General features: G+C 37.3%; 1 protein-coding gene across 6 annotated transcripts in view; it reads left to right on the plus strand.

Moving 5' to 3' along the window:
• The first annotated feature begins 659 nt into the window (after window positions 1-659).
• SMARCA1 (SNF2 related chromatin remodeling ATPase 1) overlaps window positions 660-16,521 on the plus strand; it is an 85,122-nt gene continuing 69,260 nt past the window's right edge. For 5 of the 6 annotated variants that reach the window (XM_084870705.1, XM_084870703.1, XM_084870707.1 and 2 more), the window contains exons 1-6: window positions 660-995; window positions 6,622-6,708; window positions 8,787-8,953; window positions 9,283-9,383; window positions 9,493-9,593; window positions 12,170-12,349. In XM_084870705.1, coding sequence (XP_084726831.1) covers window positions 825-995; window positions 6,622-6,708; window positions 8,787-8,953; window positions 9,283-9,383; window positions 9,493-9,593; window positions 12,170-12,349 — 807 coding nt within the window. In that variant the 5' untranslated portion in view covers window positions 660-824. The remainder of the gene's footprint in view (window positions 996-6,621; window positions 6,709-8,786; window positions 8,954-9,282; window positions 9,384-9,492; window positions 9,594-12,169; window positions 12,350-16,521) is intronic. The other variant, XM_084870706.1, reaches the window with a different exon arrangement.

Raw genomic sequence — 16,521 nt, forward strand, 5'->3', positions numbered from 1 at the left:
GGACCTTGACCTTGCCCCCAGAATTTTTACAATTCAGTCGTTTATGGCAAAAGAAAGGCATATTGGCCATCTGAAAGGTATGAGTTGAAAATAGAACACATATGTATAAAACCCAAGAGTCATTTTTGCCTTGGAAGATATGTTTGCCGCTACAATGGAGATTCAAGGAGTGCTTTTCCTTGTGCAGAATGTACAGAATGTGCACCGATCCATGGCCCCTTGGACCTGGGAAAGGGCAGTCCTGGCAGAGGAGGAGGGAGGGAGGGAGGAGATTCTGGCTTTTGCAAATGGTGAGAAAGACCTCCGCCAGTACAGTTATAAACAGAGGAAAAGTTCTTTGTGCAGGAAGGGGAAAGCACCTCGATGTATAAAGAGCAGATTTAAGGGAAAGAGGATTCCTTGTGCACACATCTGCGAGGGGAGCTCGGGCTGACTGTTGGGGGCTTATGGGAATGGAGATTTGAAGGGGGCTGGAGGTTGTGGCTTCCCGCCTCCACTCCGGGTCCGTGCCCCACACTCAGGCAACAGTTGGTCGTGTGGGGCCAGCTTGGGCTGGGAGTGGGGAGGGGGAGTCTCGCGATCGTTGAGGGGGGGGGGTGGGGAAAAAGGGGGAGGGTGGCGGGCGGGGGGAGGCCATGACGTAGGGTGGGTGGACGGAAGTGGGGCAGGGTTGAGGGTTATTTAAAGAAGGGGGGCCGAGCATAGGGGCTGGAAGCGGAGTGATTCCCCACCCTTGCTCCATCTAGCTCTTTCCAGCGCAGCCTGTGCGCCGCCCAGGAGCCCTCGTCGCCTCCTCGCCTGTCTGCTTTTCCCGCTCCGAGGCCATGGAGCAGGACACCGCTGCAGTGGCAGCCGCCAGGGCAGCCTCGGATGCGACCGCCAAGATCGTGGTCGTGGAGGGCGAGCCGGGACCGTCCACCTCTCAGGAGGAGGGAGCGGCCGCCGCCGCCGCCGCCGCCGCCGAAGCCACCGTGGCCACGGAGCAAAGCGAGGAGGTAAATCGGAAGGGGGTGTGTGTGCAAGGGGGGGCGGGTGGAGAGAGATCCCGTGCCGGCCACTCAGGGGGCCCCAGACGGCGACCTTTTTGCGCCGACAGGTACCCACGAGCTCGGGGGATGGGGGTCGCAGGCGCAGAGTGGGGTGGGGGCGGCGGCACAGTTTCTGGCATTCGCTCCCCTCCCCCTTCCCTGCTCGCCGCCTGCAGGGCGGGGGCGGGGCTGGGGCGCGGGCGCCGCGCGGGGTGCAGGGCGCCGTTATCCCAGGGCTGGGGGGGCTCCAGAGCCCCTCGGTAGCCCCCAGCCCCCTTCGCATTCCCGGAACTGGGGTAACGCGCGGGGTGGGGGATGGGGCCGTGCAGGAACCAGCCTCCGCCTCTCCCTCTCCTCTCGCTCCCTCTCCCCCTCTTCCCGTCGGCCTCTGCCTGGGAAATCTCGGCCCTTCAATCCCACACTCGTGCTAAAGGGGTTTTGCTGGGGCTTATTTTTTTCAAATTTGAATTTCCAGGTGCCAGTGGTTGGGAGGCAGAGGACGTTCCTTCGGGGAGACTTTTGCTGCTCCGATTGGCAATGTCGGCCTTTTGGGTGGCGGGGGAGAAAAGCCACATTCCTTGTTCTGTGGGTCCCCGCCTGCTGAAGTAGGGGGTGTCACCCCGAGAAAAGGAGGTCTCCGCGCTGGACCCCCTCCCGCCCAAGTTCAAACCCCAAACTGAGGAACCCTGGACGCTGGGCTTAGGAAAATTTCCAACGTGTGCACCCTCACCCTCTCCTGCCCCGCCCCCAACGGTATAGTGTTTCACTCCAGGGCCACCCAAATGGTCCCCCATTCCGGCCCCAAGCCTTTTGGGCTTCTTCCTCCCTCTCCTAGTAGGCGCTGCTGGCTCCTGGACACAGGCAGGTTATTATTTTTTTTTTTTAAAAAAAAACCCCAGCTTCGCCAGGATGAGCTGCTGCTAATATGCACGAGGGGACTGCTCAGACACGTATTAAAGCCAGATCCAGAAAATATGTATTATCTTCATAAGGCATAGTCTTTCATGTGGATCGAGACTTGCAAATAAAACTATGAAAGGAATTGCAAAATTGATATAAAAATAGGATGGGGCATAAGGATTTTTGATGTATAACAACATTGTAGGATAATTTATGGGTGGATTCCCCCCCCCCCATTTATGAATAGACATCACAATTTAAAAAACGTTGGGTAATTAAAATTATGGTTAAGAGATCTCAAGTGGCTTTGTCTGAATCATTATATCAGACTACGACCAAATGAAAAGCTTTTGAGGGACATTTACATCTTTTGCTGTGAATTAGAATAATTTTAAATTCAGCAGTTGCTTAAGTGACATACTTTACTGTTACAAGGTTGACTAAAAAGAAAGACAATTGTAGTGCTAAAATCGGTAGAAAACATATGCATTTTAAGATCCATGCAATACTTGGATCAGTAAGACAATATTGATGATTAAAGCTGGGCTAAATACCAAGTGTCAATATAAATCAAATGTTGGGAAATTCAGAAACCCATGTAAGGTGTCTTTTATTTCCCAGACGGGGCAAATGTTAACTGCTAAACTGCCTTTTGTATGACTATAAAGGTTGCTGAATTTCCATGTTGAATACATTTTTTTGAATTGTGAAAAGAATGGGAATCAATTAAAATAGCACTGAGTTTATATATATTCAAGAGATCTGTAGCCTCATCAGAAAGTGCCTTAATAATGGAACCTTATTTGTCCACTCAGCATAGGGAAGTGAGGTGCTGCATGGCAGGAACTTTCTGGGTATCTGAAGGTTACTAGTACTTTCCTCATTACATCTTTTTCTTTTTCTTTTAAAATTTTCTTGAGATTTAAATAGTACCAAAACATCTACTTAAGTTTTTTTTTAATTTATTTATACAATTTCTTCAACTAAACTAAACTAAATATATTACACATTACCTTGACTCCTTAAATGGTCCACTAACAGTGCAAACTAACCTTTTCCTTATATCCATCAATTATTGTACTCTGTACAAAGGCATTAGAGACCTAAGAGGTTGTTTTCCCTCAATTAAGTCACCACCTCCCAGACACTTTCAGAATTGTGTTGATTTTTCAATAATTTCTCAGCCTTCTCCCTCAATTGTCAGGCTGTTAGCTATCACTTTTTAATTACCTCATTAGAATTTTTTATGATAATGGATGTAGATGTTAAAGATTGAAAGTATCTATAAAAATAAAAATACAATTAATGCAGCAGGGAGAGGGAAATAGTTACACCTGAACACCAAGGAAAAGGGACATAACTGTAGGGGAAGTCACATTTTAGTCCTGGGCTTCTGCCATGCCTCCTTACTGTTGACAGTGTGCCTTCTTCTAGTGGTCTTTCTCATGTCATTTGCTGCTGTTTTTATTCTCTGTACTTTGGAAAGCCAGATTATTAAGCTTGCTTAGAATTGTATATCAAATAAAAGAAAATAGGCTCTGAATGAGAGCATTTTCATGAAGCATAAAGCAGATGAGATTTAGTGGATTGACTTCTGACATTTAGCTACAGATGGTATTTTTGCTTATCTTCTGGTTCTTCAACTTTTTTGAAGATAGGTATTTTTGCTTACCTTCTAGTTTTTAAACTTTTTTTTGATGTAAGAGATAGCTGGATAACTTCACTGTTAGGTAATCTAAACTGGAGCTGGTATTTTGGTAATAAAAACATCAAGAAAAAGGTCATGGTTTTTTAAGACAGGGCATCTTGATGACCTTAAGCTACATTCTCATGACATCTCAATCACCAGATGATGAAATCCATAAGGAATTTATTAGAATAGCAGTCACCTTTTACCTTTTCCTGTATGAGAAGCATATTTTTGAAAACATACACATACACAAATAAGAAGCTGTAGAGGGTAGGTTTAGAATTTCTTGTGGAAGATAGTGCCAATTAAGTAATTGCCCACATCTTTTAATAGCACTGTTCAAGATTAGGAATTTAATTAGCATATAATTAAAATTTTATGGTATTTTACTGCAAGGTAAGCACAAAAAAAGTAATGAGTAAAATGTTTTTCTAATATTAAAGCCTTAATTCTTTTTATAGATCCCACATTATTAGATATATATTTGTATATATGAGGTAAAGTAATTTTCACTGTTTTGAAATTTGAAAATGACTTCATATAGCTTTTTAAGGAATAATAAAGGTGTTGGGTTTGTTATCCAATTTTCCTTTACTTGTCGCTTTGAAAATACAAAAGAACTTATAGCTTATGTCATTTTAAAAGTGTGTGGTTGAGGGGATTTTAGCAGTTTTCTGATCTTATCCATCCTGGATTACATTCAAAATATAGTGTTTTGAATGTAATCCTGGATGGATAAGATCAGATACACACACATACACACACACACACACACACACACACACAATGCTGTAAATCAAGATGGCTGTTATTTGGATTAAGAATAACAACAATATCAGATCAGTAATCCAAAGTAAAACCATGAGGAGGATCAAATCTCTTTTTTAAAAAAATATTTTATTGATTTTTTACAGAGAGGAAGGGAGAGAGATAGAGAGCTAGAAACGTCGATGAGAGAGAATCATCAACCAGCTGCCTCTTGCACACCCCCTACCGGGGATATGTCCGCAACCAAGGTACATGCCCTTGACCGGAATCGAACCCGGGACCTTTCAGTCCGCAGACAGACAGACGCTCTACTGCTGAGCCAAACCGGTTTCGGCAGGATCAAATCTCTTGATTTCAGTTTGGATTTCCATAGAATAGAAATTTTAGTAAATTTTGGAAGATATATATTGTACATTAAATATTGGAGCATGTTTGTTTTTAAAGAAAATACATTTTATTGATTTTTTTTTTTTACAGAGAGGAAGGGAGAGGGATAGAGAGTTAGAAACATGGATCTGCTACCTCTTGCACACTCCCCACCGGGGATGTGCCCAAAACCAAGACACATGCTCTCACCTGGGATTGAACATGGGACCCTTCATCTGCAGGCTGATGCTCTATTCACTGAGCCAAACCAGTTAGGGCTGGAGCCATGTTTTTCTTATGTTTAAGGTTACATTCTGTTTTTGATTTATGATCTAAGTTTTCTGGAAAAGGTTGAAAAAAACATAAAATGAACATAATTCCTTTAGTTTTCACAAACAGATTTGTATTTTGACTTGTGTAGTCTGTGTTAAAATTGAAATACTCTCAAATTTGGTACCAATATGTAGATTCGTGTTTTTGCTATTTTATTTCTTGATTTCTTGCAGGGAAGGACTTGTATTCTATATACTGATTTGTATTTACAAGTACAAGCTTGTCTTTACAAAGCATAGAATGAATGAGATAAGCCCCCAGATAATCTCAGTATTTTTAGGTGAAATTAAAGCTGATTTTTTTTTTTTTTTTTTTTAGTTTTCACTAAATTACAACCTTTTAAATACCAAAGGTTAATAGTTAATAGCCCTGAAAAACTGCTTCTATAAAATATTTATGTAATATAAATAATTAAAATAGTTTTTTTTTCCCATTTGGAGAAAACATAAGCCAAAAGATTGCAACTGTACTAGTTAATTATTTTAAATATAAATGATCAATCATATTACATTAAAAAGTTTAGCCGAAACCGGTTTGGTTCAATAGATAGAGCGTTGGCCTGTGGACTGAAAGGTCCCAGGTTGGATTCCGGTCAAGGGCATGTACCTTGGTTGCAGGCACATCCCCCGTAGGGGGTGTGCAAGAGGCAGCTGGTTGATGTTTCTCTCTCATGGATGTTTCTAACTCTCTATCCCTATCTCTTCCTCTCTGTAAAAAAATCAATAAAATATATTAAAAAAGAAAAAGTTTAAATATACTAATTAAAATATGGAAACAATAAGATATAGTCTCTTTTTAGGAACAGAAACCACATTTTTTTTTCTTCTTTTGAAACTCTGATTTCTTTCCATTACATAATGTGTTAGTATCAATATTTACTTTCCTTGAATTCTTTGGCTTGTGGTTGATAATATAAGTATATTCTAGATTTATTATTTTATTATTTTAAGTATATTCTAGACTTTAAATCTTTTATTCAATGATTAGATTTTCTTGTGCTTTAAGTGAAAAAAATAGGCAAGAATGTTCAATGTTTTTCTTTTTGCTTTTTAAATATGTTTTTATTGATTTTTAGAGGGAGAAGTAGAGGGAGAGTGAGGGAGAAGGAGGGAGGAAGAGCGGGATAGAGGGAGAAAGGGAGGGAGAAAGAAACCATGATTGACTGGCTCCTGCAAGCCCCCTACTGGGGATAGAGCCAAAACCAGGACATGTGCCCAGCATCCTCTTGGTGCATGGGATGGTGGTCAAGGAACTGAACCATAGGGGCCAGGGCTCTCCTTTTGGCTTTTATTTAATGTTGTTGCTCTGGCTTTCACAATTCTTTGGATTTTTAAAATTGGATTTCAGGTGCACAGAACTGGATTAATCATAAGCCCTGATTCATAACATGCTGTCATCATTGGTCCATGCATGGCTCTTATTTATTTACTTATTTATTTAGTATTTAAGTAATTTTTACTTTCTTCACATGAGAATGTTGATCACTTTAAAGACCCTGCTTTGCAATTTGATGATTTATTTTCTTTGAAATTCTAGAAAAGTGTTTCTCCATTTCAACTCAAAATTGCTGCTAAAGTTTCTAAATCTGAAAAGGAAATGGACCCAGAATATGAAGAGAAAATGGTAAATATATTATTGGATAGGATAGTGAATACTATAGTTGATTTTTATAGAGGAAAAGTGAAAGATTTAAAACAATACATGTGTACATATAATGAGTACAGAATCATAGATTGTAGAATTGGATTTTTTGTTGAATAAATGAATCTCCACATTCTCAGATGAGGAAATAAAAGAGCAGAGAAACTATGGAATATTTGGGATTAGAATCCACATCTCTTCATTTTTGTTCAGTGCTCTTTACCCCATAATAAGGTGTTTTGTGCTAGAAGTACTTTATCCACTAAGTGAAAATACCTGTGTCAATATCAATATGGCTGAAAGAAAGCAGGTCACAAAGCCAGACATATTTTTTTGCTCTCTCTCTCCATTGCTTTGGATTTATGAATCCTACACATTATGAAACATATAATATGATAATATGTCTTCTGAAGGTAAGGATATTTCCCAGTGTGTGAAAATATTACCTGTTTAAGCAATATAATATTAATTTATGCTCATCTGCTTTGCTCTACATTTAATTATTTAACTTTTAGTCATTGAAATCCATATTTTAGGTTTAATTTAACTATATATTTTTATGCTTGGGTTTTTTTTAAATTTAAATTTAAATTTTTTAAAATATATTTTATTGATTTTGTACAGAGAGGAAGGGAGAGAGATAGAGAGCTAGAAACATCCATCAGCTGCCTCTTGCACTCCCCCTACTGGGGATGTGCCAGCAGCCAAGGTACATGCCCTTGACCAGAATCGAACCGGTCCCTTCAGTCCCCAAGCCGACGCTCTATCCATTCAGCCAAACCGGTTTCGGCTATGCTTAGCGTTTTTTAAGACCAGTGAATTTGATAGACTTAAAGAGAAATTAACAGGTAGTTGGAACTGAGTTTTTTTTTGTTGTTGCTGTTGAGGGGTTGTTTTTTGCAGTAATATTATAAAAATAAATAAAGATTAAGTTCATTTTTTTGGTGCTTCATAGTGATTTTATAAAAGTCCATTCCTTAATGTTTAAGGCCATAGCTAACAAACAGTTAATGTTTTAACAACTCTAAAAACAACATTCCAGTGAGGATAACATAAAATGAAAAGGTTTTGGCCTCCTTCCAGCTACCGGTCTGAATATATTTGCCTAATTCTTGTATTTATGTTAATAATCTCTTATAAATTTCTGGTGTTATTAATTATGCATCCTTGATTAGCAATAAAATATTCTCTACCCCTTGAATAAAAATCATCTTAATTATTTTCTTTATCTGGAATTTTAAAATTTTCAGTGAAAAGAGTTTAATTGCATTTACATGGTACAAGTTCTATGACCTTTTATAATGTATTGAGAAATTATAATACATATCAATTTTGTGTAGTAAATATACTATTTCGTGTGTGTGTGTGTGTGTGTGTGTGTGTGTATTTTCCTACAAATCCTGCTTACTTTTGGGGGAAACTTTATATACTGTTATCATAAAACATAACTTTCCAGATCATTGTAATTGAAGAGAAAAATGTTTATTGCATTATTGTACCATACCATTGAAAATGTTTTGAGACAAGGTGACCCTGGATTCTAAGATTACAGTTATTTCTAGAAGCAGCTTGAAAATTCTTAAGAGTTCAGTTTATTTTACATATATATATAATGGTTAATTTATATTTCCATATCTGGGATACATTATATATTATGATAATTTTGTTAACTGCTCAGGAAAATAAAATCATTATGGTTTGGTAAGAGAATTTGCTTTTTGGCCAACAACTCTTTAAGCACTTCTTATTGGGGGTATTTACTAAGTCTGGCAGATCATTTGGCTTCTATTCAAAATATTTGAAAATACCATTATCAGAGTTGCTACCTACTAGTTATGGGAGCTTGAGCCAAGTTATTTACTCTCTCTGTACCTCAGTTTTATCATCTGTAACAGGGAAAAATACTAGTACCTATCTCATAGGTTTATTAAGAGAATTAAATAGGTTAGTATGTTTAAAGCTTAGAACAGTACAAAGTAAGTACAGTATAAGTGTTTATTAAATAAATTTGAATGAATAAAAAAGAAAATCATTACTTTTTATTTTGTTTTGTGAACTAGAAAGCAGACCGAGCGAAGAGATTTGAATTTTTACTGAAGCAGACAGAACTTTTTGCACATTTCATTCAACCTTCAGCACAGAAATCTCCAACGTCTCCTCTAAACATGAAATTGGGACGCCCTCAAATAAAGAAAGAGGACAAGCAGAGCTTAATTTCTGCTGGAGAGTATGTTGACATCTCTCTCTACTTTCTTCTCTTTCTCTTCCTCCTTCTCCCTCTCCTCATACACTCCTTCCCTCTTCACATATTAAGTATAATCTAATGTTCAAAAAATAAGTTTATTATTAGTACAAATGTATTTCATAGGCAACAATATTTTTTTTTCTTCTCACTAGCAGTTAATCAGTAAAAATATAGGCTGGTTCTACCCACTTTTGAGCAAGATCCTAGGTAACGCGTTGCTTTTTTTTCATAGAAGGTATTAGCAGTATATAGAGACCTAATTGACACCTTAGCATTTGGGTTGAATATGAAGATTTTTTTTTTCATCCCAGCTACCGCCACAGGCGCACGGAGCAAGAGGAGGATGAAGAGCTACTCTCAGAAAGTCGGAAGACATCTAACGTGTGTGTTAGGTTTGAGGTGTCACCTTCATGTGAGTACTTCATCATGTTGTTGTTGTTTTTTCTAATTTGGTTTTAGAAAAATTGTACTTGATTGCATTAATGAAAGTATGAGATATTGTGTTTTTTTTTTTCTTCCAGATGTGAAAGGAGGACTACTGAGAGATTATCAGATTCGAGGACTGAACTGGTTGATTTCTTTGTATGAAAATGGAATCAATGGCATTTTGGCCGATGAAATGGTAAGGAGTTGGTAGCTAAAAATGCATTCTCAGTTACCAATACTTTTTTTTTTTGTAAACTTGAAATAACTGAGCTGAACTGCCCTTCTGAGGTCTGGAGGCTAATTTTATTTAGTTATTATAGCATGATAGGCATTTTTAAAGTAAAGAATGGTTTCTTTAAGTAACTTTTAGATCATATATGTCACTGGCTATAAAATTCTTTTTTTTTAAAGTATGCTTTTATTGATTTTAGAGAAACAGAGGTAGGGAGGGAGAGGGAGAAACATCCATGAAAGAGAACCATTGATTGGCTGCCTCTTGCACGCCCTCTACAGGGGATCCGAGCCCACAACCTGGGCATGTGCCCTGACCAGGAATCGAAATGGGGAACCTCTAGGTCCATGTGAGGACACTCAACCAAGTGAGCCACACAGGCCTCGGCTAGCCACAAAATTCTTATTGAGAGTTGCTCAAAGGGCATTAAAAACCTTGTACTTTTGTTTTTGTTTGCACTTTGGCTTCCAAGAAGCTCAGAGGCAAAATGAATGCCAGAATGGAGCATCTGTGTTAATTTTTAATGGTCTGCTTATTGTGTGCCCTTTGTGCCTTATCCTATTCTTTACCTTTTAGTTTTATTTTCCTTGATCCCTCTTTATTTCTATTTCACTATTAATTTCCGTTCCATGTTTTCATCACAGGCCACCTGAAACGAGTTTTCATTGTAGGCTATCTGAATTTATTTGGGGAATGAGGCAGGGTGTATAAGCCAAATACTAAATGAATGAATGTATAAACCAAATAATAAATGAATGCATGCATGAATGAATGTAAATATCTCCATGTGTGAGCAACCAGAAAGTGAATAGATGGAATAAAGAAGAAAATAGTAAAGAACGATGTTGTATCTTGGCAGTTGAGTGCCAGATGGGAGGGAGTCAGGAAGTAATCCACGAAATGACATACAAATAAAACGATAAAAGGAAAAATTAAGGCTATTTAATATGCTAATTTAGCTGATCAGGGGAGTATCTAAAGGCCTAGATTGGTATTTTAAGTCCAAAGGAATAAGATGGAATTTAAGAGAGGACAAGGGGAGTTCTAGATCTATATATCCCAGGGAGACTCATTTACATAACTACTCTAAAGAGTCTTCATATTGAATTTATAGTGACACCAGATATGATTTAATAACTAAAAGGGAAAGATACTCTAAGGAGTATAGAAAAATTGGGGGAAAACAAGAAAAATATTAAAAGTAAGTCATAATTCTGCTAACCAGCAATAACCACATTGAACATTTGGGCATATTTGTTTTCAGTTTTTTTCCCTTTCAGATGTATTTATTTTGCATAGTTAAGTTTTAGTGTATATAAAAGTGTGTATTTTTATTTTTTCAAATTCATATGTATTTTCTACATACTTTAAACCTTTTTATAAAAATAATTGTTAGCCCTAACCAGTTTGGCTTAGTGGATAGAGCATCAGCCTGTGGACTGAAGGGTCCTGGGTTCGATTCCAGTCAAGGGCACATCCTCAGCTGTGGGCTCGATCCCCAGTAGAGAGCATGCAACAAGGCAGCCGATCAATGATTCTCTCTCATCATTGATGTTTCTTATCTCTCTTTCCCTCTCCCTCTCTGAAATCAATAAAAATATATTTAAAAAAATAAAAAATAAGAATAATTGTTAGTTACTGCATAATAATCCTAAGGAGGTACTGACCATAATTTTATTAATTTCCTCCCTTATTGCTGATCATTTGGATCAGTTGATGTAGTGTGCATGTGCATGTACATGCGTGTTATATAATAATGCTATTATGCGAACCCTTGTATTTTATTCTATACCTCAAATTATTTTCATAGGTTTTCTAAAAGTGGAGTTACTTGGTTAAAGAGTACAAACATTTTAAGCTTTTGATGTGTAGCATAGAAAACTGAAGCGGACAGAACTTTTAGGTTTAGGTTTATAAAAGAAAATATATACTTTGCATAGAGATAAAGCCAGAAGTTGTTTTAAAAGGCCCTACAGCATAGGACATTGTTCCCTTTCCAATGGTTAGGTGGTATGTTCTTGGTGGTAAATATATTATTTTTAAAAGTCCACTGGACTGGATAATCTCTAATATCCTTTATGGCTTAAGAGTTCTGTTATGTTCTGTTCTTTTATGGTTCCTTAGGTCTTCAAGGGTGTAAGGTACTTATACAGAGCCACATGCCCCTTGACATGCATAGTCTGAATATTTCATGCCTGTGTTGTAGTGGTGGGGACAATAGGCAAGAAAGACTGGTATATAAGCAGGCTGGTAAAATAAATGTGTCTTTGTGAAATACACACTCAAAATTCTTAATTTTAAAATAGTAGAAAAAATTACATAGTAGATTGTTTGCTGTTTAGGAGTTAAAATCTTCTAAATAGAGAGTTGCTTTGTTGAGCAACTTTCTAATGGTAAGTTCTTAGTTTTTTTTTAGTTTTTTTTTAACTTTTCCCTGTGTGAGATAGTTGACAAGTATCTTTTGTAATGTTGTTATTAACAGAATGTTTCATTAAATAAAAAATGCTCATGGATATTTTTTCCTTGTGATGATAATGCAGGGTCTTGGTAAGACTTTACAAATGATTGCTTTGCTTGGTTACCTGAAACATTACCGAAACATTCCTGGACCTCACATGGTTTTAGTTCCAAAGTCTACTTTACACAACTGGATGAATGAATTTAAACGATGGGTCCCATCTCTTCGTGTTATTTGTTTCGTCGGAGACAAGGATGCGAGAGTAAGTGAGAAACAGGTTTAAAAAGGCAATCAAGACTAACATTCTTTCTGAGGTTAAGTTGCATACCATTGCCATAAAGACATTTAAGTTGGCCACTACTACTAAATAACACTTAATTTGTGCTTACTCAGGCTCTGTTTCAGTGCTTTTTAATATATTAATTTTATTCTCACAACACTGTTATGTGGTAGATGTGTTACTTAATAATAGATTAAGTAACAGTCCATTATTTTGCTTATCTGCATTTATTGTTTTTCTGTTAATCCTCACCAGAGGATATTTTTTCCATTGATTTTTAGGGAGAGTGTAAGAGAGGGTGAAAGACAGAAACATCGCTATGAGAGCACATTGATTGCCTCCTGCATGTGCCTCAACCCGGGGCCAGGGATCTAGCCCTTCACCAGAATTGAACCCCAGGCCCTTCAGTCTAAGGGCCAATGCTCTAACCATGAGCAAAACTGACTAGAGCTGCATTTACTTTTAAGTAGCTCATTAACTTAAGTATGTTTGAGTTGTACTTTTAAGAGACCTTTTATTTAAAAACGTTATTTTATTAACAGTATATCTCATCAGTAACTATCATTTGTGCTCTTTTGACACAAGAAATGTGTAAATTTGCGTGACTTAAGGTTTTATATTTAAGTTTTTGACTTTTGACTTTGACATGTATACATGCACACATATGTGTATACACACACATGAATGGAACCTTTTCAGTTTGTATTGAGAGCCTTGTGTTTTGTGTTTATGCATAGACACAGCTTTCAGCTTTTGTCATTGAATATAAAAATATACATTGAGTGGCCAGATTATTATGATATCTTAATGCATAATAATCAGGCCACTCAGTGTATATCTTATATAATAAAAGGCTAATATGCAAATTGTCCCCTCAACAAGGAGTTCGACCAGCAGGCAGGCTGGTCAACTGCCCATGTCCCCTCCTCCTGGCCAGGCTGGCAGGACCCCATCCATGCACAAATTAATGCACTGGGTCTCAAATGCGCGCGCGCGCACACACACACACACACACACACACACACTGAGTGTCCAGATTATTATGCGTTCAAAGATCATAATAATCTGGCCACTCAGTGTATGTCTGCATGCATTCTTAGATATGAAACTCTGAGCTCTTATTTAAATTAGCCTTTTGTCAATCTAGGCTACACTTATTTTGGGAGTGTAGAATTATTTAAAAAATAATCAATTGTGCAAAAATACAAAAATTAATAATCAGTTTAGGAAGCATATTATTAAACTTTGTCTTTATTTTGTCTCCAGAGAACATAGTTTAAAGAGTTATCCTATTTTACATATTTTAGATAGGTTATCAAAATATATATTCAAAAGAATGGTAACAATGAATTATGTAATTCTTTTTTAATTTTAAAAAAATATATTTTATTGATTTTTTAACAGAGAGGAAGGGAGAGAGATAGAGAGCTAGAAACATCGATGAGAGAGAAACATCGACCAGCTGCCTCCTGCACACGCCCTACCGGGGATGTGCCCGCAACCAACGCACATGCCCTTGACCATAATCAAACCTGGGACCTTTCAGTCCGCAGACCAATGCTCCACCACTGAGCCAAACCAGTTTCAGCTGTAATTTTCTTATTTTGCGTGAAAAAAATGGCATAAATTTATTTAAATTTAACTTATAATTTTAAATATTGCACTCATACATTTAGAATTATAGGCTTGATTTTGCCCTGTGTCTAATATTTCCCAGTAGCAGATTAGTCACTTAGAACTCTTTCTAATCACTACTGTTATTTAATGCAGCAATTTTTACCCTTTTTCATTTCATGGCACACATAAACTAATTACTAAAATTCTGCAGTACACCAAAAAATTTGTTTTTTTGCCCATCTGACAGAAAACTAAGTGTAATTTTGATTCATTCACACCAGATGGTTACTGTTGTGTTAGCTGTTGATTATTAATTTTTGTCTTTTTGCTTAATTCATTATTTTTAATTTGACAATCTTAGGGAAAACAGATTAGTTTTTCCTGACTAAATAGGTAGCGAATGTTTTAAACATTTTTGGGGCACACCAATTGAAAATTGCTGATTTAATATTATATTACTCCTTATAAAACTTTGTATTTCTGAATTATTGAATTCTTTTTCTTGAAATGATATCTTTTTTAAAAAAATATATTTTATTGATTTTTTTTTGCCCCCCTCCCTCCCTCCCACACATCCCCTCCCTCCCCAGAGTTTTGTGTCCATTGGTTGTACTTATATGCATGTATGCAAGTCCTTCGGTTGATCTATTATTTCCCCCAGATCTTCCTCCCCTCCCCACTGTAATTTGACAGTCTACTTGTTGATATACTGTCTCTATATCTATCTTTTGGTTCATCAGTTTATAATGTTCTTTAATATCCACAAATGAGTGAGGTCATGTGGTGTTTCTCTTTCATTGATTGGCTTATTTCACTCAGCATGATGTTCTCCAATTCCATCCAGGTTGCTGCAAATGATGAGAATTCCTTCTCTTTTATGGCAGCATAGTATTCCATTGTGTAGATGTACCACTGTTTTTGGATCCAATCATCTGCTGATGGGCACCTAGGCTGTTTCCAAATTCTGGCTATTGTAGATTGTGCTGCTATGAACATAGGGGTGCATATATCCTTTCTGATTGGTGTTTCTAGTTTCTTGGGATATATTCCTAGAAGTGGGATTACTGGGTCAAATGGGAGTTCCATTTTCAGTTTTTTGAGGAAACTCCACACTGTTCTCCACAGTGGTTGCACCAGTCTGCATTCCCACCAGCAGTGCACGAGGGTTCCTTTTTCTCCGCAACCTCACCAACACTTGTCGTTTGTTGATTTGTTGATGTTGGCCATTCTGACAAGTGTGAGATGGTACCGCATTGTTGTTTTGATTTGCATCTCTCGGACAATTAGTGACTTTGAGCATGTTTTCATGTGCCTTTTGGCCTTCCTTCTGTCTTCTTTTGAAAATGTTCTATTTAGGTCCATTGCCCATTTTTTAATTGTATTATTCATCTTCCTTTTATTTAGTTGTATAAGCTGTTTGTAGATGTTGGAAATTAAACCTTTATCAGTGGTATCATTTGCAAATATGTTCTCCCACACAGTGGGCTTTCTTGTTGTTTTGTTGATGGTTTCTTTTGCTGTAAAAAAGCTTTTTATTTTGATGTAGTCCCATTTGTTTATTATCTCTTTAGCTTCCATTGCCCTAGGGTTAGTATCAGTGAAGAAATTCTTTTGGCATACGTCTGAGTGAAATGATATCTTGATGAAGATCACAAGCAAAATAGAAATATCTAGGCTTGTGTTTTCATATCTCAGTAAAAATGTATTTTAGTGATTTTCAACTATATTATACAGAATCCAACAGTTTATGAAGTATCTCTGAAGTACTTAATGACTTGTAAAGAAAGAGTGGATGCATTTAATTTGTGACTGCCCTATCTTTACCCCATGGTAAGTTGGCAATTCTTCTGGTAACTTCAACATTTTCTAATTTTGAAAACCAACCTTCAAAACGGTGTTTTTCAAATTGCCACTCAAAGGTTGGGAATTAATCTTAGTGGGTGGTGATGACAATTTCATAAAACACTGAGATAGAATAGAATAGAAATAGTAGAATGTTTTATACATAGTAAGGATATACATTGCTTTTTTCTATATACATACATTTATAATTAATGTGCCTTATTCAACACTTACACATTGATATTGGTATGTATAGAGAAAATCCAGGTCATTATGTATTGACAGATTTGAACCTTGGTACCACATGGGAAAGATTTATTGGGCCTTTCTGATTTCCTGGCCTTTTGAAAACATTATATGAGGTCAATATTTTAGTAATAAAAATTTGATGTAGGCAACAATAGGTGTTTAATTGAGTTGGGAAATTATTAAAGATATTCCTGGTCCTGTCTGATGCTAGTGTAGTCTTGAAGTATATAGAGGTGTGATTCCCAAACATGGTGCTTTAAAAAAAAAATCATATATAAGCATTTATTCCAATAATGTCAGTAGTATGGGGAGAGCAGTCAGTCACTCTAGAAATTCTGATCTGATCCCCTTCGTGAGTAGGCTGATTAAACACACACTAGAGGTCTGGTGCATGAAAATTCATGCATTGGAGGGGAGAGTCCCTCAGCCCAACCTTCCCCTTCTCA

Source organism: Pipistrellus hanaki (assembly GCF_964339955.1).
Source record: "Pipistrellus hanaki genome assembly, chromosome: X".
Classification (NCBI taxonomy): domain Eukaryota; kingdom Metazoa; phylum Chordata; class Mammalia; order Chiroptera; family Vespertilionidae; genus Pipistrellus; species Pipistrellus hanaki.